Here is a 23,797-nt window from a genome sequence, read left to right as displayed (position 1 = left end):
GGCATGTTGAACGTGTACGTATAACCTATTTTACCGACCCATTAGGTCGCGACAGTGCTCTCCAGATTAGAGAAAGTTGAGTAAAAACAGAAGAAAAAGCCGTGATGAAACCATTCTCATGAGAATGAGAATGGCTTTTCGCTGTCGCGCTGGGAGCCGGCGCACAACGGTGGGGGGCTCCGAAAATAGACTCTGGGTGCAGCACACTTTGAAACGCGCAGCAGAAAGCCCAGAAAGCCCAGAATTGGACGCAGCTTCATCCCAGCTCACAACCGAAACCCCAGAAACGAGCGAGCCCGATCCAGACTCCCCCGACGAGCGGCGGGCCTCCGAACGTGGATCCGCAAGCAGCAGAGCGAGCAAAGCCACCAGAGACACACCCACGGAGGAGGAGTTTGCAGTAGAGGGCGGTGGGGGTGCTGTTATATTGAAGGAAATTACTGTTCAGATGTTTCAGGTCAGAAAATATTAGTTTCAGAGTCAGTGATTTGCTTGAAATGCTTAATTTCACAAAAGGCTCAATATCTCAGCTCCTAGATGGAAACGCATGTTTTTGCTGTTTTTGACCTATCTTCCCCCGGCTGATAACTAAAGAATGGAAAATGATATCAATAAACTTTTTTTTGCTGCTGATACAATAGAGTCTCATCGTTCTTTGTGCGTGTTCGGTGTTTACATAGTAATATCACACAATATTCTGTGGGCCTCGAGAAATCACTGAAAACGCTCTGAAACTCTGGCACTGGGAGCATCCGTTCTCCAAAAGTGGCTGGCACTCAATGAGTTAAGCAACGTTAATGTGTCGAATCCCAAAGCATTTGCCAGTAAATTGGTATGGCTGATGTTGGTTTTTTCTAGGTAAGCCAAGGATGTTAGCGAGTTAGCATAGATGCTAGCAGATCTTTTCTTAAAAGACAGTTTCACAGATCACAACAGCTTAGCTTAGCGGCTTATCTAAATGTGTATGAGGGGGTGCTGTGTTCACAAAATGTAGAGCTACAGAGAGCTCTGATCTCACAGTGCTCCTCACACAGCACAGCCCCTCTCCCTCCGCTGAGAGCAGGGACCGTAGGATAGGCTACAGTTGTACAAGGTAAATGCAGCAATCCTGAAGTTAAATTCAATACCTTTTAAGACCTTTTCGACCTCAACGCCACCTCTTCAACATTTAATACCTCTCAAATGGCAATTAAGACTTTTTAATAGTTTTTAAGGGAGTTAATTTTCCCTAAATCGATTGATCAACTTTTAATACTTTTCAAGACCCCGCGGATACCCTGCCTTGCAACCGCAGAAACTGGCCCGGGTGTCTATAAGTGACTGTGTGTGTATGGTGAGATTTGTGGGAGCTCACCGAGATTTGGGGGAGCTCACTGAGATTTGGGGAAGTGCACCGAGATTTGGGGAAGTGCACCGAGATTTTGGGAAGACTGGCTTGAGGCAACAGGGAGAGGAGAGGGGGGTGTGGCCCCGAACCCAGCTCCCTGGTCTGCACAGACAGTAGGGCTGCACGATATGAGGAAAAGCTGCGATGTGCGATAACACTGTTCAATATTGCGATGACGATATGACCTGCGATAAATAAAGAAATGCTATAAACAAAAATATTAATGGGTAGGGGTGCTCCGATCCGGCTAAGCCACGATCCGATCCCGATTCCTGGGGTCACGATCCGATTCCAGAATCGATTCTCGATTCCAACGATTCTCGATTCCAGAATCTAGAATCGATTCTCAATTACTATGTAGTTTTATATTGCAATAACACACAAAGGTAAATCTAAGACAAAAAATTACAAATGTATTAATGCTGAACTTCAAATTCAACTTCTGAAGTATTACAGTCAGGGCCTAAATTCATTTTGCAATATGAGTGTGTTAATTTAAGCATACGTATCAGTAAGTGGCACGGGATTCTCAAAGCCTGTGTTGAGGGTCATACGAACAAAAATGCACTCTTGAAGCTAAAAAAAAATCCAAAACCAACAAGTTAATTATTTACATTTTTACTTCAATGTAGAACAGTCATTTCTTACACATGAGATTACTTTTAGCCTTTTAGTCATAACGATTATTGAAAGATATTCCATATTCCAGACTGAAATGTTATAACAGAAGTGGAGTATTGGCCAGAATGACATGAACATTTGGACACTTATTCAGCCCGTATCTTGCATGTTGCGTTGAGGTGCACTGTAAAATAATAATAATTAAAAATAAATAATAATAATTGCGATAACACGTGACTTTTGCGATGTGTTCATCGCGCATTTTCATATCGCGATGGCGATGAAAATACGATTAATCGTGCAGCCCTAACAGACAGACAGAGGCACAGGACAGGTGTAGAGAGATAGAGAGTAATGTCTCGAGGAGTGGACGATAGTGTTTTGGCAGTAATACACGCACCGTCACATGCACAACACATTCACGCAAACACGCGCACAGTTTAAGATACGTCTGGAAATTAATGGCAAATTAATTTCTTCATTGGTGGGACTTTGGTTACGCTACGGAGAGAGCGGCTCGAAAACAAGCCAGTAATAATGTAATGCGCACACACACACACGCACGCGCACACACACACACACACACACACACACACACACACACACACACACGCGCGCACACACACATCCACACTGCTTAGTTCAACATTGATTTTTTGTTTTTTTGGTGTGGTTTTTCCCCGGTAAAGATTAACCCGTTAGTTACCAGTTATTAATGGGTGCCGGCTTATCAAAGCAAAATGAACCCTATGACAGAGAGTAGGCTCGCATGAAAGAAAAAGAAACAAACTACAACAAAATGACAACCAAACTTTGCAACAAAACTACAAGACTACAACCAAACTACCACAATTACAATCAAACTACACAGCCCTGGCTGGCACTTTATTTTGGTAGAGCAGTGAACATAATGCACGGCCTCTCTGTGATGTTCTCTAGGCTCTTTTCTATCTATGCTAACGTTACACTGCATGAGAAGTGGGGTTTTCCTCAGTAAGCAGCACTGCAAATCACCGCTCACAGTACAGAAAAGTGCCATGAGCCTCCCCGTTCCCAACAATGCATGTGCCAACGCAGACTCCCCAGGCTGTGACCAGTCATTTAGAATCCTGCAACTCTGCGGCTAAAAACATACTCACTTCCTACGAGGTCACCCACACAGGTTACCCATTACTAGGCCATCTTCTTAAAGGGGCAAGGCTTGATAGAGCTATTCAAGTCATTTGGTGAAAGTTCCTGTCTTTTTTCATACTAGAAATCAATTTCTAGGCTGGAGACCCTACAGAGTGCCCATGATTAGGGCTGCCCCCTCCAGGTCGATTGGTCGACGAGATGCACGTTGGTGGAGCAATTCAATTTCATAAAAATAAAAGTGATCCGGAATGAAGTAGCGTGCCGCGGAAGCAAGTTGCAACACAGACCTTTTCTAGAAGCACACAGGGAGTGATCCAGGCTAGAGCCATGGGCTACAGAGAGACCATAGTTAGCAGGCTATCTAGACAAAAGGAGAGCAGAGTGATGGAATTAACAATTAAATGGCTCAGCTATGAGAGCAAACAATGGACACGTTTCAGCAAGCAGCCACCATCAGCTGTTAACAAGCTGTTAACGAGCACAGTACGCACCTTATGAGATGAGACTGTCATCAGTGAGACTGGACGTCCAGCCGCTTTCACTCACAGTTCACAGTTGCTACACTCCAACTCCAGTAATAGACAGGCTGTTAAGATGTTACTGGAATAAATCGCAAAAGCTATTTACATGTAGCTATCTAGCTTTATTTTTTAAATATTTTTTTCCCGATTTTTTCCCCGATTTTTTATCCCCCATTAGTGCTAATTTTTATATTTATCCTGGTTGCTGCTCCACCCTCTGCCGATCTGGGGAGAGCTGAAAACTGGCTCCATGCTTCCTCCGAGACATGGGGCAGTTAGCCAGCCGCTTCTTTTCACCTGACAGAGGAAGCTTCACCGGTAGGACATAGCACGTGGGAGGATCACGCTATTCCAACCAGTTTCCCTCCCTCCGAACAGGCGCCCTTCACGACCAGAGGAGGAACCACATTAGCAACCAGGATATTGCATGTCATGCAAACTCCACACAGAAAGGCCCTTTTGACGACCCCACCCGGGCGGTGGGCACTCGAGGACATGCGGACGGGCACGCATTCCTTCAGCGTTCACAGCGTCCCAGGTGGGAATCGAACCCAGGACCTTCGAGCTGTGAGGCGAGGGAGCTTACCACTGCACCACCGTACCCCCAGCTATCTAGCTTTCTACCAACTAATTAACCACGCCACGTGTGCTAACGTTACATAACCATCGCACAGGCTTTCTCTGAACTGAGCAGGTGGCCAGGTGTTGCATGGTAGGCTGATCAGTCTGTCCATTCCGGTAACGTTACAATGCTGCAAATAGCTTTTATTTATAATTATCAGCTATCGGGTATAGTGCAGTCAGTAGTCAGTACACTGCACAAAATAAGAAAAAAAAAGTAGACTGCAAAAAAAAAAAAAAAAATCAGACCCCATTTCAACCAATTGATTGGTCGGAGCTGTGGTCGATTTCTGGTCGACCAGGATAATCTTTGGTCGAGGGCAGCCCTACCCGTGATATCACAGTTGAGCAATTGTGCGCTATCAGCCCTTCAATCACAGTTGCTCGAGTGACATCACTGATGACATCACAACTGCATGATGACATAACAGTCGAGGAATTGCTGAGGAATTCCAGTTGGGGGGCATCACTTCCGTCACAAAATCTTGACCGCCTTTCAACGTACTGGACACCGACCCTCCACTTAGACCATTTTAAGTAATACGATCAAACCCTCCTCCCCCCGCAGCCGTACAAAGCACCAATGACAAACTGTCACAGGCAGGGCCGCTGCTGGCCATTTGGGTGCCCTAAGCGTAATTGTTTTGTGGTGCCCCCCCCCCCCGCAAAACTTTCAATAACTGTCAAACGAAAGACTGCAAAATCATTAATTATGAACGAGACTAGTGTATCTCACATTACATTACATGTGGCAAACAAACAATTGTTAAAATTACTGTACATGTCAGCAAACAAGCGATTGTTAAACTGTACATGAAAGCAGGGGCGGACTGGGATCATAATTCAGGCCAGGCATTAGATACCAAGCAGGCCAGGCCAATACGGGCTGACGTGTGTGCCGGCGTCCGAAGGGCGGCGGCTCATTTTTTGGGCTGTTTGAAGCCCAATTTGGGCCATTTGAAGCCAGATTTGGGCTGTTTGAAGCCCGATTTGGGCCGTTTGAAGCCCGATTTGGGCCGTTTGAAGCCAGATTTGGGCCAGTTGAAGCCGGATTTGGGCCAGTTGAAGCCAGATTTGGGCCGTTTGAAGCCCAATTTGGGCCGTTTGAAGCCCAATTTGGGCCGACTCCAATTTTACAATGAGATGCACCCACTTTAACCCTGAATAAAGTAATAAAACCACTAGTAAACCAGTAGGCAGCGCCTGGCCTGCTGTTCAGTGAGTGGCCTGACTGAGGGCACCAAAAAAAAAAAAAAAAAAAAAAAAAAAATTGGTGCCCTCAGTCACATGATGCCCTACGCAGTCTGCGTACTCTGCGTAATGGGGTGCGGCGGGCCTGGTCACAGGAATGGTTCAAACATATGTCCCGCCCACAAAGGCTCTGATTGGCTGGGTTGTATCTCCGAGCGAAGATAAGCTGCTGACGAGGGAAATGGCAGATCCTCTGAACCACTCCAGTCCAAAGAAAACTTCTCCACTTTTCATGGTGGATGGATGGATGACAGGTGGAAGAGTGTGTCCATCAAACCTCTCTCTCTCTCTCTCTCTCTCTCAGCTCAACAGAAAATCAGAATGGAAAATCTTTCAGCCACTTGGAGGAAACTTGGATCCAAACATTCTGGATCCAGACTGGAGAACACACACCATACGGGTTTAATCTCTCTCTCTGTCCCTCCCTCTCTGTCTCTCTCACTCTCTGTCTGTCCCTCTCTCTCCATCTCTCTGTCTGTCCCTCCCTCTCTCTCTGTCTCTCTCACTCTCTGTCTGTCCCTCTCTCTCTGTCCCTCCCGGCCTCTCTCTCCCTCCCTCTGTCTCTCACTCTGTCCCTCTCTCTCTTGTTTGTCCCTCTCTCTATCTGTCTCTCTCTCTCTCTCTAAGGTTTAAACAGGTTGAGAGACCAAGTCAGAAATAGCAACAAGCTCTCACACACGCTGTGTCATCTGTGTGTGTGTGTGTGTGTGTGTGTGTGTGTGTGCGTGTCTGCGTGTGTGTGTGTGTGTTTTGAGGTGATGACAGTGGAAAACAGCTCTATCCCATCAATCACTGGAGAGAGACAGAGAGGGGGGGGGGGGTGATTCTTTGGAAAGCATAACTGTCTCCTCATTGACCTGTCTATCTGTTTGCCTGTCTGTCTCTCTCTGTCTGTCTGTCTGTCTGTCTCTCTGTCTGTCTGTCTGTCTGTCTGTCTCTCTGCCTGTCTGTCTGTCTGTCTGTCTGTCTGTCTGTCTGTCTGTCTGTCTGCCTGTCTCTCTGTCTGTCTGTCTGTCTGTCTGTCTGTCTGTCTCTCTGTCTGTCTGTCTGTCTCTCTGTCTGTCTGTCTGTCTGTCTGTCTCTCTGTCTGTCTGTCTGTCTGTCTCTCTCTGTCTGTCTGTCTGTCTCACTGCCTGTCTGTCTGTCTGTCTCTATGCCTGTCTCTCTCTCTCTCTGCCTGTCTGTCTCTCTGTCTGTCTGTCTCTCTCTCTCTCTGCCTGTCTGTCTCTCTGTCTGTCTGTCTGTCTGTCTGTCTGTCTGTCTCTCTCTCTCTCTCTGTCTGTCTGTCTCTCTCTCTGCCTGTCTCTCTCTCTGTCATTTCAGTGCAAAAGTTTGACGAGGACGTAGGAAAGTTTATTTTGCAGTTATACCCTACCTCCAAAAATAAAAAGGGATTTTATAATTTGATAGATATTGACAAAAGATCATAAAAAATACAGTACTGTACTATTTTGTGGTTTTTGTCTAAAAATATTCAAAGGAATATTTTTTCAGTCATAATTTGTCTGCAATCTCATTTTGTAAAAAAAAAATAATAATAATAATAATAATTGTGAGAGAATTGTATGGTGAACTCAGTATTGTGAATTGTATTGAATCATGAGTTGAGTGCATCGTTACATCCTCTCTCTATTCCCCAATTCAACTCAAGCATGAAGAAGTTCAGAAAAACAGACTGACATGGGAATGTGTGTGTGTGTGTGTGTGTTTTGGCAACTTGCCTGCCCTCTGCTCTCTCCTCTACAACCCTGAAACTAAAGCCACTCAGTTTGGTAAATACCTGCCCTCAGTTTGTCTATTCTGCATACAAAATAATGATGTTTCCACAGGCTTGGCAGCCCCGCCCCACAGTCTGAGAACCCCCGCGCTCAGTAGTCAGCAGAAAGCTGCGTTGCAACGCAACCCACCCAAACCCACAAGCGTTGCACCAACAGACTGACGGCCACATTCCACTGAGTCCGTGTTGGGTCCGTCTGCGCTGCGGTACGGCTTCGGAGCCGATACGTTTCCACTCTAATCATTGTGTCAACTCCCACCTACTCCGCTGCGTTGTGTGTCTACTCCGTCCCAGCTCCGACGATCCGGAGCTCTCCGAAAAAGATACGCAAGGCTTCTATTTTTCACGGATGTGGGAGCAAAGCTGCAGCAAGTTGGGCGGAGCCAGGCATGAAATCAACAGGGCAGAGGTGTTTACAGCATTCAATATCAAGACAGAGGACAAACATGTATGAGGAAAAGTTCATAATTCAAGTGGAAAACCACAAAATAATATATGACACAACACATCCTTTTTACAAGGACAACACCAAGCAAGTCCACCCCTCCTCTGCTTCTCCAGTTGGGAACAATGATCTTCTGCCTGTTTGTTGTTGTATTTATCCCACATACAAATTGTCTCGCGCGATTTCACCGTGAGAACTTGTCGGTCTCGTCACTCTAGTTGTCTGGTGGAGCGGAGCCGTGACGTGCTCTGCACGCAGCCGGTTAGTGTTGGCGGAGCACAGAGCACGGAGCAAAACCGGAGAACAGCCGCAACGCAAATGCAACCCGTGCAATCCCGGCGTAAGGAACAGCTTCTTTCCACAAGACTTCTCAACAACACACACACACACACACACCCATGCTGACAGTGGCTGGTAAAATAGTCTCTGCTCCTTTAACCCAGACAAGGCATGTCATTTCCCCCGAGGAGCAGTGGGCAGCTGTGATCTTTAATGAAGCACCCGGGGGCCGTCTCTTTGTCGTCGTTGTCGCTGGTCAGGCGGCGATCTTCTTACAACTTTTTTAGTGGGGGTTCATATCTGGTGGAAACCCCAGGGGAGCACAGGGAGAACATGCAGGGGAGCACAGGGAGAACATGCAAACTGCACACAAAAAGGCCCTTTTCACCAGATAGCGCACGTGGGCACCAGGCATTGAAGACATGGGGGAGGGGGGACACGATCTCAGTGCCACAGCATCCCTGGCGGGAATCAAACCTAGGACGTTCTTGCTGTGAGGCGACAGTGTCTTGTAATGGCGCCCTCTAGCATAACAATTTCACACACGTGTAGTTGTACAACGCAGTGACAATAACATATGTTGAATCTTGGAGGTTGCAGCAGGCTAATGCTACTAGCCTCATTAGCTTATAGTCAGCTGATTTACACCGTACCAGTGTTGTATTCTTACTGCAGCTCACTGCTCCTCTCCAAATATGTAACGGAGCATCCGGATACACAGACATATCCACAACAGGGGTCTGTTCAATCCCAAACCAGTGTGCAACGTGTTCACAAAGCTCCTCTGCGCCATCTAGTGTTTCTCTGCTCTACAGGCAGACCCACCACCAGAGCAGGAGAACCTACATCTAGTGTTTCTCTGCTCTACAGGCAGACCCACCACCAGAGCAGGAGAACCTACATCTAGTGTTTCTCTGCTCTACAGGCAGACCCACCACCAGAGCAGGAGAACCTACATCTAGTGTGTCTCTGCTCTACAGGCAGACCCACCACCAGAGCAGGAGACCTACATCTAGTGTTTCTCTGCTCTACAGGCAGACCCACCACCAGAGCAGGAGACCTACATCTAGTGTTTCTCTGCTCTACAGGCAGACCCACCACCAGAGCAGGAGACCTACATCTAGTGTGTCTCTGCTCTACAGGCAGACCCACCACCAGAGCAGGAGACCTACATCTAGTGTTTCTCTGCTCTACAGGCAGACCCACCACCAGAGCAGGAGACCTACAGCAAAGACACAGCAACACTTCAACACTGAGGCATTACTGGCCTGAAAGGACAGGAGTAACCACCTGGTAACCACGGTAACAAGCCAAGCCTCAAGCCTCAAGACAACTCGAAACTGGGTCAAAACCAGCTCCAACTCGAAACGACAGGTCTGAAATTGGGGTATCATTTCAGAGCTCCGGTTTGTCCGACTTGACGTCAGTAACATGATCAAACATGGTGGCCTTTATCAGTAATGGAGAATGAAATTACTAAGTGTTTGTTGGCGTTTTATCACATAATTTTATGTGTAATTATCTGATATGTGTTTGTATCATTTATATTTAGCAATATGTGGAATTTAACAGCTATTTTACTGAAAAAACTTACCTAGCCAGTGTTTGCTAGCTAACTTTAGCTAGCTTCCTTTGGGCATCCTTGCCCTCGCCCTCAAGATAACTTACAGCGTGAACGCAATGTGGGAAGTGGGAAATCTCTGAGTTGAACCTTCTGAGTTATGGGTTGTTTTGAAGGCGGCATCAGTCAGTGAAGAGAGGCATGATGGGAAGGATTGAGCCAACTCCCTCAGCTACAGGCTCTGTACAGGTGTGTGTGTGTGTGTGTGTGTGTGTGTGTGTGTGTGTGTGTGCGTGTGTGTGTGTGTGTGTGTGGTGATAACTTGTGCACTAATTCAGCTAATCAGGAGATGGCAGAGCAGGAGGTGAGGCTTAGCAGGCACGCAACTGGCACACACACACACACACACACACACACACACACACACACACACACACACACACACACACACACACAGTATTGGTGCCCTTTGTTGCTCTGGCCGTACTGTACATCGGTACTATTATTATTATTATTAGCCAAACAGACTTTGACAACATTCCATCTATCAGAGGTCCTCCTCACAGCACCTAATGACCTTGAAATCTGGTGGGAACATCAGTGACAACATCCTTAGGGACTACAAAAAGTTTGGTGTTGATAGCCCAACGAATGATGACCCAGTATTAATTTCAATGTGTGCTAAGCTAACCGACTTTTGCATCGGTCCTCAGAGGCAGTCGCTGTACTAGGTGGTCGGTCGCTGTATTGTGAATACTTGTCGAGGCGGTTTGCAGATTTTATTATTATTATTATTATTAAGACGATATTATTATATTATTATTATTATATTATTATTATTAGAGCGAGGTGCTCGGCGCAGGCGAATGACGTGCAGCGCACAGGCCTCCTTGAGGCATCCTCCCTGCCCATGGTACGGCATGGTAGGATTGCCTTCTTCCACGGGAGGTTCTGGTGAGACGAAGGAGGTGCCCGGCCTGGAATCACCCCACAGGGCCTTAGACCTCCATGCACCGAAGGTCTCTCAATACTGCGGTGTAGCACTAAACTCTATTGCAGCGGATTGGGCGTGATCAACCCTTCCGCGGGCAACGTTGCAGACAGAGTAGGAAGGCTGATCCGTGAGCAGCTGCTTCTGGGACGCGGGGCGGGGTCGTAATCAGTCTCGGCTGGGTCTACTGGGCGAGGGTGTATGATGTTGACAGACCCGAAACACCCCACGACCCCAGTTAACATCACTGATGACGCGTCCCAGCGCATGCTGTAGTATGTATATTTGAAACGAAAATTAATGATGTAAAGTGGAGTGTGTCTGACCGTCCAAGGAGAGCCAGTCGAGCTGCGAGCTGGGCAGGGAGCTGGCGTTCCTCGCTCTGTACTCAAACAGAACTGAGGAAGACACAGAACCACCGGACTCTAGGACCTGGAGACACACCAGACCAGCTTCATGGGCTGAGAGAGAAAGAGAGAGAGAGAGAGAGAGAGAGAGAGAGAGCGAGAGAGAGAAGGGGAGGGAGGGAGGGGGGAATGAGAGATAGAGAGAGAGGGAGCAGAGGGAAAGTGCAGAGACAGTTATTTAACATGGCAGTGCTTCCATCTAGTGACAGAACGGGGGAATGACAACACAGAATTCAATACATTTTAAATCAAAATGTTTTTGTACTTTACCCTCTAAAAAAATCGAATTAAGATGATAGATGAGAGTGTTTCCCCTAGGATTAATTTCAGGCCTGGAGGGAGCCAAAGAAACAAAACCTAAACCGACGCGGCGCACGCGATGGCTTTGATCAGATGGCTCAGCAGGCGGGCGGTCTGCAATTAATTTATTTTTGCGTTCAAATTGTTGTTCACTCTGTGGTATATTTAAGACTTAAAACAAAGTGATCACAAGGAGGATGACTTAATCATAAAGTGCATTTATTGTTGAATAAATAAGCTGTGTAACTTATTGCAAAACATTACAGGGATTTAACAGGGTATATGCAGCAAGTTAAATTCAATACTTTTCAAGACCTTTCTCAAGACCCTTCCAATAAATTTCAAAACCCCATCGCCACTTCGAGCTGTAACCGATTACATCAGCGACACACCTTTAACTTACTATACATTTTGAGTTTGAGACTGCAAAACTAAACAATGTTAGTTTGCCATAACTTCTATGTACTGTATCAATACAACATAATTCAGATAGGCTGGGAAGGAATCAAGCTCAAGAGACTAAATTGAGTGACTAACCCAAAGGCAAGGTTTATTTAAACATACTTTTTTTTAACAATAACATGCTCGCTCGCTCACTCGCTCACTCACACACACACAACAGTGTTTCCCTGAGGATTTGGAGAGATCATGGTGGATAGACCCTGGCCTGGACCCTCTTGAAAGAAGATTTAGTGCATTTTAAAGTAATATGCATCAATCTGGTGCACTCTGAGAGCAAAATGAAGAGGTTAAATTGAAATTAATATATGTGGCGGTCAAAATGTATTTATGGTGTGATAGGTTTATTAATGACAATAATCCTTGAATGTTTATTCTTGAAATACACTGGCATTCCATTCAGACAGTAAGGTACAACTATAGCCCAGGGGCCGGTTGCACCAACTGGTCTTACACTGGTCTTAAGCTAAGTTGGTCGTAACTTTACGACCTAACAGCTACGCCGGTTGCACCAAGACGACTTAAGCCTTATTTTCACTAAGACCAGGCGTAACTCCTACGCCTCGTCAGGAGGAGGCGTAGAGCCTGCCTGTAACAGAGATCTCCGCGGAGACCTTTTTGACCGTCATCGTCGTAACACCGCCAGTTCGCCGTCTTTGAAAGCACGACGTTAGATTATAACTAACTAGTTAACCTAACCCGCCTTCCAAAATGTTGCCGTTAGTTTTTTAGAAGTTAATACATAGAATTGGGAACGTTACATTCAATTTCATTCAGACTGACTCTGTCTGCTCAATAGCCGCCATTTTTCCCCCGGAGCGAGGGAGGGTGGGAGGAGGGAGGGTGTTTTACAGTAGTGGCTGAGAGAGCGTAGTGGCACAGTGCTCCAAGCAGGTCGCGAGGCACATTTTTTGCAACATCATCCAATCAGGGTGCATTCCCTGGCAATTCACATGGACGCGCATTGCTACGACCAGCATAGTTAAAATCAGACATAAGCCGTGTTGGTGCAACAGGCGTAAGTCCATGGTCTTAACTAAGACCGACGTAGGAGTTACGACCAGGCATAGTTAAGACCAGTTGGTGCAACCGGCCCCAGGTTTGTAACTCATTATTACATTTAGATCTGTTATTATTTTAAATAAAGTTATTGTGTTTGTAAATTGGTAGCGCTGTTGTAATGTACTGTACCTTCGCACTCTCATTTCAGTGATTTACGAACGCACCCGTATTGTATGTTTTTTTTCTTATAATCGATATGTGAAAAGTAGCTGGCCCCCAGATATTTTCACATTATCAAATCTGGCCCCCATTCAAAAAGGTTTGGACAGCCTTGCCATATATAGTCTCATATCACAATATTGATATAAAATCGATATATTGCCCACCCTTAATATTGACTGCCAGAATCAACCTCCCAATGATGCAATTTGCAGAAAAACATTCGATTTCTTTGATCATCAATGACTGCTTTCAATGTCTTTCTGATGTAAATGTTTTATTTTTACAACCACATCACCCTACAGCATCATGACTCAATAACGTTATGCTACTTGGCAGAGGGTCGCTCGTACTGAGCACATTTCATCATCAAACTGACGGTGAGAAATGTTTGCTTGTCACAAAATAAAAATCATTTGAATTATTTGAGGGAATGTAATTATGTTATCAATCACATTCGCTAACCTGTTGCTCTTTGAAGTCGGGATGTTTGTCGGCGTTTGGTCAGCTCCCTTCGCCAGTTCGCCTCCGCACTTTTAAACATTGTTTACAGACGGGCTATGTACAGTAGTGTCCATCCCCTTAGTGTCATCAACGTAACGTAAGTAAAATAATTCCATATTTCTCTCTCTGTGCATGTCCAAGACAAGACCGCGTGTGCTCACAGCAGCCATGTTTGTTGTGTTGAAGCTGAAGGCTGGGAGTTAAAGCAGAGCACCACTTGGAGCAGTCGGCGCACACCCCCACACTGTCACATGCATGTAACATTACAGTATTTATTTTAAAAGCACGCAAATTATTTTTTAACTCAGCGTAAATGAACATCATGAAAACACATCTATTCACATCGAAAAACACATTTAAAAGGTCTTGAATTTGAAATCGACCTTAGACTTTTTAATACTTTTCAAGGGTCTTGATTTTCCCTAAATTGATTTCCCAACTTTTAATACTTTTCAAGACCCCGCGAATACCCTGTTTAAACTCATTGAGAATGATGTTGAGTGACAGATACCAGGCAGACAAAACACTGGAATCATTCACTTAAGTGGTGACTGTCATGGATAGAGACACTGCATGAAATAGGCCACGCCCATCACGGGGGAAAAGCTCCGTTCATTTCCACACACCAGCGTCATTTTCCTTGAATTAAACATAGCTAAAAGCTGTTGTGTAAAAATGTACAAATGTAAAAAATCACCAGTTAAAGTTTTTTTGTACTCCTGAGCAAAACAAGAGAATTGAGAATTGGCGAGAAGAAAAATGTGGATCTAGCTGTCAAGGAAGTAAGTTGAAGTGTTCATCTTCCGTATATACGATCTTTTTGTGCAACACGCAACCATGCATATGGTATGTGCAATGACAGACACTGGCCGTTGCCTAGCAACAACACATCGGGTGGATAGGATACATTGGATGTTGTAATGTGACGTTACCGTAACAGCGATCATTAAGGCAGTATGGATTATAACGTTACTGGACACGTGGAAATATCCAGTAAGCCTGCTTGTTGAACACTGTTTTGTCTTCTTAAAGTGCTGCTAACCAGTTGGTTAGTCTGCAGTAACACTTTCTGCTTCTCTCTCTCATACACAAAGCACGCGCGCGCACAAACTTTGTCCACACTTGTTTACAGTTCTGTAGTAACGTTAACCAGCTTAGCTCACCCTTCTCGTTGAGCCCCGTTTGTCCATATTAACGTTACGTTATCGTTTGTCCTCATTTACGCGGTGCGTCCGTGTCATGCAATTTTCATAGTTTGCAGCTAACACACGTTTTACTTTTACAGTATGTGAAGCGCTCCCATACTTTAGATAAGAGTTTAGTTGGAAATAGGAGTTGGAGTTTCTGGCGCCTTCGCCATCTTAGCGCCAGAATGGGTCTCCCGTCTCGTCTCCTTGGAGACAACATGTGACGTAGTCAGTCCGCGACACATGAAGTGGCCACTGGCCAGCTGCATGCAAGTTGCAAACAGCAACAGCAAACACAGCAAGTCTGACGTAGTAAAAAAAAAAGAATGGTAGGGGAAACACTGGATTAAGACTATAGATTAAATTGTGTTCAGTTTTGGCTGTTTTCTTACTTATAGACTAGTCCACTACTCTAAATAAATAAAAAAAAATAGACTAGTTGTCTGGGAAATTCTTGACTTGCAGAAAATGACTTGTGGTGTGTGTGTGTGTGTGTGTGTGTGTGTGTGTGTGTGTGTGTGTGTGTGTGTGTGTGTGTGTGTGTGTGTGTGTGTGTGTGTGTGTGTGTGTGTGCGTATGTGTGTGTGTGTGTGTGTGTGTGTGTGTGTGTGTGTGCACCTGGACAGTAGCAGCGCAGCACTCCTGGCTGGATCAGAGCAGCAGGGACAGAGCTCTGGTCGAACACACAGGAGTAACGCCCTGAGGGCTCGCTCCATGGCCCTGTGATCAGCACCTTCACGCCACCCTGCACACACACACACACACACACACACACACACGTAAGCACACACACGTAAGCACACACACGCAAGCACACACACATGCACACACAGTTAGAGTCGATAACATTAAAGCTGCATTCAGCGATGTTTTTGTGTTAAAATAAGTGTTACATGGCTCTATATTCTGACAGCAATCACTGAAATAGAGTGTTTGGTCAGTGACTTGAAACCCCCAACCCCCCGCTGTCCTCTATCTCTCTCCTGTAGTCCTGCAGGCAGGGCGGACGTATCTCCTGTCCTCTATCTCTCTCCTGTAGTCCTGCAGGCAGGGCGGACGTATCTCCGCAACTGTAACTCGTAACTGGATAAAAATTGGCGGCGACCTCAAACTATCCAATCAGAGAAAAGTTAACATTTTCTGGGAAACGGAAGGCCAGATCGCGATGCCTATTAAAGAACTATATGTATTTTTTAGGGCTGTCAAACGATTAATTTTCTTAATCGCAATTAATCTTGTAATTAACTATAGTTAATCGTGATTAATTGCATCTTTGTATCACATGTTTAAAATGCCATTATTTTGAATTCAAAGCCTTTTTAATTAGATATTAATAATTCTTACCAGTGTGTCGTGATACAGTGCAGTACACGCTCCAGAACCGATGCTTCCGGCGTGGAGCAGTCGAAACCCAAAATGACACAGCCGAAGAAGGCTGTGTCTGAGCTAAAAACTTTGGCACTTCCATGTGAATAATGTCTCGGTATTGGAAACTACAGAGGATCTTGGAGTACATTGGCACCGTAGCATTGGATAACAACATTGTGTGTGAGGTAGGTACAGTTGTATTGTGATTGATAACGTGTATATCGCGTGAAGCCATTGGAGCTGACCTCCCAGTGGCTAGAGGACCCGCGCATCCGAGACTCTGAAGGAAGAATGAGTGAGGAGTCTCGCGTTGAGGCTACGGCGACGCTAGCAGCTCCGGTATGCTTAGCTTTTAGGTGATAGCTCAAACTTGATGTACTTCGGTGATATTTAAATTTTTAATTTAATTAAATTTTTAATTTTAATCTGTTGATTTGTCCACTGTGCCATTTGGGAGTTTTTTAAAGTAAAATGAGCCATTTAGAAGCGTGTTGCTGTCTTTCTTTTCCATGCCGGCAACAGCAGGAAAACGCGTTATGGTCAGCCCTTAATCGCATCGCGATTAACGTGTTAACGCTGACAGCCCTAGTATTTTTTCACCCCGAATCCAATCACCATCCATGAGTCTCTACGAGTTACGGTTGCGGAGATACATCCGCCCTGCCTGCAGGACTACAGGAGAGAGATAGAGGACAGGTCGTTGTCGGTTGTCGGTTTCAAGTCACTGACCAAACACTCTATTTCAGTGATTGCTGTCAGAATATAGAGCTATTTAACACTTATTTTAACACAAAAACATCGCTGAATGCAGCTTTAAGTGTGATGCTACCTGTAGTTTTTTTTTGTGTGTTCAGCTCTGGGTGACTGAATACTAATAGAGTACCGCAGGGATGAGGTATTTTTGTAGGCTTAACCAGAAATCGCCGCCATGTTGGTTCATCGGGGGAGAAGTCTATGGGGTTTTAGAAGGGGGTTAATCACTGTTATGCCTTTTGAAGCGTTTTCTAAAAATCACGTAAAAAAGAAAAACGCATTTACGTTCCAAAAGGCAGAAAAGTTATTCACGTTTGTTAAGATTATCCTGTTGAACCCAAATTCACGCTCCCATAAACTTTTATTAACCAGACCTTATTTTATGGCCCATTTCCACTGCTGGTATCAGCGCAGCCCCGCCCAGCTCGTCTCGCTTTTTTGTCTCATTCCACCGATCAAAAACGTGGACAGCCCGGGTTGAGTCGTGCTAGTTTTGGTCCCTGCTTTGTTGAGGTTCCAGCGCTGTGAACCCGGTACCATACGGTGACGTGAAAACACTGCAGACGACTGATTGGTCAGGCAGAATCGTGTTTACTGTACTGACTGTCAATGCTGGATACCAGTTTAGTGGGGCTTACCCTCTCTTCTGTTATTTCCATCAGTCTTTTGTGTTGCTGCCTTCGGCTCTGGTGAAATAAAATCGATCTCCTTGCTCAGCTTTAACATGCGGTGGTTTTCAATTGTTTTGAGAGAGAAAAAGTCAGCTCCTCGGGAAGCCCTTTGTAGTTGGCTATGCTAGGCCGCAGGCGGGGGTTTAGTGAAGCCGCGGTCTTGCCTGGTGAGAGGCCGCCAGGGTAGAGGCTTCCCTTCTCCCTGTAGCGCAACTCCCGTCCCCCGCGCAGCGCATGCATGTGAGTTTGACTAACAACAAAGTGATATCCATTCTCCTAGCCGACTGTCACATTTGCCCATGTACACTGTAGGTCATTTAGAGGCACCAGTATTTCATAAACAGTTTAAAAGTTCTGTGTATGGATTTAATTTTAACGTTATATGTTATAGCCTACTTCGGCTATGGGCGGAGGGCAGATATGCGGTCGCTATGACGACCAGGTGTGGGCGGAGGCGAGTAAACTTGCTATGGAAACAGAGTCTATATCAAGTAGAGACGAGTAAGACCAAGTCGAGTAGAGCTGTACTGTGCTGTTAAATGTGGTGGAAATGAGCCATAAGTGAAATCCCCATTCTAGAACCCATTCACCTTTCCCCTAACGAACCCAAGCGCTACTTCCAGACTCATTCCTGCAGTGCTCTATATAGATGATAGATTACCTCTGGGTAGGACCACTCTGGGGAGAAGTCGGTGATAGTGGCGAGCCGGGAGGAGGAGGAGGGGGGGAGGGGGTGGGGAAAGGGCAGGAAGGAGGAGGAGGGGAGGGGCTGGGGGGGGACCATGTAGCGCACCCCCGCCGGGAAGAGTGCGGGGTGGGGCCCGGGGTTAGGGGCGGGGTCAGCGGCCTCCTCGGTGATGAGCTCGGAGATGAGGTCAGGGAACTGGCTGTCGAAGGAGATGTCAAGCTCCGCCCCCTCGCGCTCGCCGGACTCCGCCTCCTCCAGCGGCGAGTGCGTGTCCATGGGCGTGTCCTGGGAGTGGAGATGGAACAGTATGAAAATGTCATATCACGATTCGAGTGACCAAAATGATCACCGTTGACAGTATTACAGCAATATTGTTAAAATGTGATGAAAATGTTAGATGAAATCATTTCACGAAGGTTGAGCGCCTATGTCTGTGAGACTGTGAGACAACTTTGGTTGATGATGGACAGTATTTACTAGGGGTGGGGGGAAATCGATTCACTTAAGTATCGTGATTTTTAATGTCACGATTTTTTTTAATCGATCTTTTATTCCAGAATCGATAATAGCGTCATTTTTTTCTGTTTATGTATGAAATGTTACCACTTTCATCCAGCACATTATAGAGAGCTTCCCTCTGCTCCAATCGTGTACCTTGTTAGTACAAGTGACACGGAAACAGCCAATAATTTAACAGACAAACTCCGAGTGCACCCGCCCCATGACCCGCCCCCACTCACACACAGAGCCGAGAGTCCCGACATCTCCTGGATGCAGCACTGTCGAGTTGCAGCAAAATAGACAGTTTGTGTTGTACTCTGAAAGGGCATTCCCCCCTTGAATCAAATTGTACATTATCAGCTTTATTTTAGCATGCAAAAGTAGCGCGAGACCCATTCCTGGCTAATGAGTCTCACATTTTGGTCCTCCCGACGCCACTCGTTTGATCTCACCCGGCGTTACAAAGAATTCGATGTGGGTGAGTTTCAATTCGTGTTAACGTAACGTGTTAACATGTGTTCTATTAATATGCGCCCGGAAAATTAACGTTAATGTTAAGACACCAATTCCACAAATACGGACGTCTGCAACGTTACTTTACGGAATGGCATCCGCAGCTCAATTCACTTCTGTGAGCAGAGACAAAGTTGTTGGAAAGGTTTTACTTGTACTTTGGGACATGAATAACTCATTGTGTCATCTATTGAGCACACAGCTTATATGACTTTATGTCTTCTGCTTGGGCGGAGTCTTGATGCGTATATAAAACTGATATGGAGAAATGTAGCCTACCGCATTTTCAGTTAGGCAAGGCTTTTTCTCGCCCAACCAACGGTGCGCGGTCGCCCTCCAGCCCTACATAAGCCTATGACATATTTGTAGTTAAGCAAGTCAAAGCAAAACGCGGGATTTTCCACACCTCTGATTCACCTAACATTAACACTACAACCCTGAAATACACGTTACCAAACGTTTCTTTTTAGAAGGCTGCCAACGCTAGGCTGTCATCAAAGTAAAATGTCACCATGTCTGTAAATTACTGCTTGCAGTTGCACTCAGAGCATTTATGTGTGTGTGTGACAAATTAGACCTACCTGTGTGCCTTGAAAATAAGGTGGTTCAAAATAAAGTGTCTAAATTCAACCTTTTTCTTCTCGTTTTTTATTAATAAAAACGGGTAATTAAAATGATCAATAATTATCGATATCGACTGATATGAAAGATGTTATATCGATATACTTTTTAACTATATCGCCCAGCCCTACTCATGATATAATATACAGTCTCTAGAAGTGTATGATTCAACTTTTCCCATGTTCTAGAGTAAAAAAGCAAACAAACTGAAAAAAGAAAAGAAAAAAGAAACAAAAACCGCAATAAATCGTAATATCGAATCGCAATAATCGTAGAATCGCAATACTTAAGAATCGCAATATATATCGAATCGGCACCCAAGTACCGTGATAGTATCGAATCGGGAAGATAAGTGAATCGGCACAGCCCTAGTATTTACTGTGTTTATCAAAGCGCTGTAATCACGGTAACACGGTTTTAATGATAAAAATGTGAAACATTAATACCTAACCTAAACGGTTTATTATTCAACCGCTAATGGTTTCATCCCTACCTCAGAGTCATAGCCCCGCCCCCTCTCCTCCTTGACGCGGATGGGGGAGCTCACAGAGTCATCGCTGGTCAGAAGGACACCGGCCGGGCTGCGGGTGCCGTTAACGTTAGCTTGAGCGCTGGCAAACGTCTGGCTCAGTCTGTGCTGCAGCGCGTGCAGCTGTCGCCCTCGCTCGCCCTCCCTCTCTCTCTCCAGCAGCAGGAGCGTCTGATCGGCCAGCTGAGAACAGGGCGGGCCTTGGCCTGGCGGTCCGGCCAGCTGATTGGAGGACTGAAGCTCTTTGGGTTGTCCGTCGGCCCGGGGGTGCGTCCGATTGGCTGTCTGGGGCTGTGCAGGCGGGCTCTGTGCGTCTTGGCGAACCAGAAGCAGAGAAGCAGTGCTGCTTATTATCTGTTGCCGTGGCGACAAGTCAGCGGAGGCGTGGCTTGGCTATATGACAGAAAGAAGTGGAAGTAAAAATGAATGGGACAGAGTTACACACAACAGCTAAACACACAAAGGCCCAATCCCAATTCACCCATTGATACCTGATGCAGCATTTGCGTGTATATCCCTCATTTGTGTGTGTATCCCTTTAAGACCGCGAGCCGCGTCACGCGGTTTGCGGTCTTAAAGGGATACACACACAAATGCTGCATCAGGTATCAATGGGTTAACCCTCTGTTTTGCACATTCACATGGAGGGGGAGGGTGTCCTGATTCTTTTTTGCATCAGACCTAGGCTGAAGGGGGAGGGGCTTACTGGCCCTCCAAACGGAGATTTCCCAAGGACACACTCCAAACCAAGGGCTGAGAAGGAAATTGCTATTAATCAACCAAAAATGAACCAAACGTTACAAACATTTATATCTTCCTTTAATGTCGATACAAAGGACTGTGGATGCTCTGGATGTGTGGAATTTGTTTGTGACAACATTTCAGAAAAAATATATCGCAATTCGCGTCCGCGGCTCCCAAGCGAACTCAGCCGAGGCAGGTTGTTGTTTGCAGGCAGTGCGGCAGAAACACAACGGCCATCTTTGCAAATATCCAGTTTTGCAATGCGTGTTTCAACATTTCGACCCAGTGATCCTTTCTATCCACATTAAAGGAAGATATTCATATATTTTTGTAAGTTTTGGTTGGGTATTTTTCAACAATTTTAACATCGACGTTATGGGCACCTGCTGGAAAAACAGATGTAGACAGAAGTAAACAGATGTAGATAGAAGCGCCAGCCAGCCAGCAACTGCAAGCAGGTCCGTGTAAAGCTTTTAACAGTGAAACGTGACTATATGGAGCTATCAAACACATTATTTTTGGACACCAGAGACAGCGAAAACCCTGTTCATATCTCCCGATTATGAAGCAACCCAATTGCCAGAATAAAATGTTGTCATTTTAAATGTCTGAAAACCAGAAGATGTACAATATGAATATCATGTTGAGCCGGTCATTTTAAAAGTAGCTCATGAGGCAAAACAAAGTGTGGGCACCCTGATGTTAGTCTGGCTGGCCAGCCCCCCCTGCCTTCCATGAGAGGAGTCTGGCTGCACGGAAACAGGCTGCTGGCATAAGCCCCTCCCCTGCTCTACAGCTGCTCTCCCATTGGAGGATTTCCACTCCTCGCTTACAAGCTCTGTCATTGGCTCTGACCATGTCAATCAGAGCGGCTTCCGCTCCCTCCTTCCTGTGTGTCGCTGTAAATAGTCCCCTGCCGCCGCAGTGAAAACGACAACGCTAACTAGCTAGCAAGCTAACGGCAGAAACCTACACGCTAGCTAGCTCGTTGCTACACGCTGAAAATGGCAAGTTGGATTGTTGGAAACTATTTTCCAAGGGCGATGCCGCTAAGCGCCGCCCATCGCTGCCAGACTCCTCTCACTGAAAGGAGGGGAAGCTGGCCAGCGAGACGACCCTGACGTAGACTGAGCCAACCCTGAATAGAATCCAGTAGAACAGAATGGAGCACCTGTAAGAGGGCCAGCTTGGTGGGTGGAGCGCTCCCTTCCTCGTCTCCTCTCATCGTCTCCTCCTTCTCTCTCCTCTCCCCTGCTCCCTCCTCTTCTCTCCCCCCCGACGCCTCCCCCAGGGGGCGGCCCACCTCCCCCAGGGGGCCCATCTCCAGACAGAGGGGGAGGAGGGGCGGGGCCACAGAGGGGGAGGGGGACAGGGACAGGGAAGAGGGCGGGGACACGGAGGAGGGGGGCGTTGCGGCTGGTGAGAGGGAGAGGGTGAGTGACGGTGGGGGCCGGGGGGGAGAGGAGGAGGAGAGGGGAGGGGAGAGGGGGGGGCCGCCGTACGTCTGGCCCTGCCGGGGCGAAACCAGGAAGGAGTCGGGGTCAAAGGCCGGGGGGAGGGAGGAGGTGGGGCAGAGCAAGGGGGCGGAGCAACGAGGAGGGGCCAGAGGGGGGCGGAGCGAGGGGGAGGGGGGAAGGAGCAGGGAGGGGAGGAGGGTGAGGGAGAGGGTGGGGAGGCAGGGGGGGCTGGGCGAGGAGGAGGAGGAGGAAGAGGAGGAGGGAGGGGAGGGGGGGGAAGGCTTACTGCTGGGGGGAGGAGGGGCGGGGGCTATGGCCGCGGCCGTCGCCATGACGATCACCGCGTTCTGGGGCAGCGCCACCGTTGTCACGCCGCCGCGCTGGTCGCCGCCGTAGAAACCGTTGCCGTGGTTTCCCATGGTGATGGAAGCCCGGTGGGGCTGGGGAGGGGAGGAGGAGGAGGATCTATGGGCAAAAACAAGAGCTGTCAATCAAAATGTATACTGGATACCAGTGGTTCTCAAACTTTTCTGTCTTCAGTTTCCCTGATTTCTCAATCACTGAACCACTTTTACCCAACATTTTGCTTAGAAACCTGTAAGAGAAAACTATAGCATGTGACACATTGAATGAATGATACATTGATGATGACATTTTGAAGGATATAACATTGCAACATAAGAATTTGAGTGAAATTAGTGCCTCGTGAGCAGATGTATTTTAATGTTTAATTTATCTTCATGATTTATTCTTACATTTTTCCATTTCCCCCCTTTCTCTCAAGTATCCCCTGTAGTACCTCCACGTACCCCTAGGGGTACGCATACCCCAGTTTTGGAACCCCTGCTGTATATACAAAAAACAGACATAAAATAGAAATATGATTCCCGAAAAAGGAGGTGTCAAAGCAAGAAATAATTATTAAAATATACGTACACAATAAATTTGAAAAATATAAAAATACTAAATGGCCATCTAGAAGTCCAATGAAGTCGATAATTGCTACTTATTTTAATTTTTCTTTCTGGACTTTTTCTTTTTCAGCGTTTTCTGAAAATCGTGTAAAAAAAAAGAAGGGGCATTTAAGCTTCAAAAGTCGTAAAAGTGGTCCTACTTTGTGAAGATGATCTTGTTGAACACAAACTTCGCTTTCTCATAAACTTTTGTTAAGCACAGACCTTATTTCATGCATTTAACCAAAAAGAAATCCCCATACTCAAATCCCATTGACGTTTACACGTACAAGCTGTTGGACTTTTAATTTGAATTAAAACATCAAATCAAAT

At 46.2% G+C, this 23,797-nt stretch overlaps 1 protein-coding gene across 1 annotated transcript in view; it reads right to left on the bottom strand.

Annotated features, from left to right (window-relative positions):
* camta2 (calmodulin binding transcription activator 2) overlaps positions 1-23,797 on the bottom strand; it is a 104,381-nt gene that overhangs the window by 63,880 nt on the left and 16,704 nt on the right. The window contains exons 9-14 of the mRNA XM_083640840.1: positions 22,798-22,976; positions 22,358-22,644; positions 20,275-20,703; positions 18,120-18,431; positions 15,285-15,411; positions 10,915-11,049 (exon numbers count right to left, since the gene is read on the bottom strand). Of these exons, the coding sequence (XP_083496966.1) occupies positions 10,915-11,049; positions 15,285-15,411; positions 18,120-18,431; positions 20,275-20,703; positions 22,358-22,644; positions 22,798-22,976 (1,469 nt within the window). The remainder of the gene's footprint in view (positions 1-10,914; positions 11,050-15,284; positions 15,412-18,119; positions 18,432-20,274; positions 20,704-22,357; positions 22,645-22,797; positions 22,977-23,797) is intronic.

The sequence above is a fragment of the Poromitra crassiceps genome, assembly GCF_964638095.1.
Source record: "Poromitra crassiceps genome assembly, chromosome: 7".
NCBI lineage: Eukaryota > Metazoa > Chordata > Actinopteri > Beryciformes > Melamphaidae > Poromitra > Poromitra crassiceps.
This window is presented reverse-complemented; position numbering and strand designations above follow the sequence as displayed.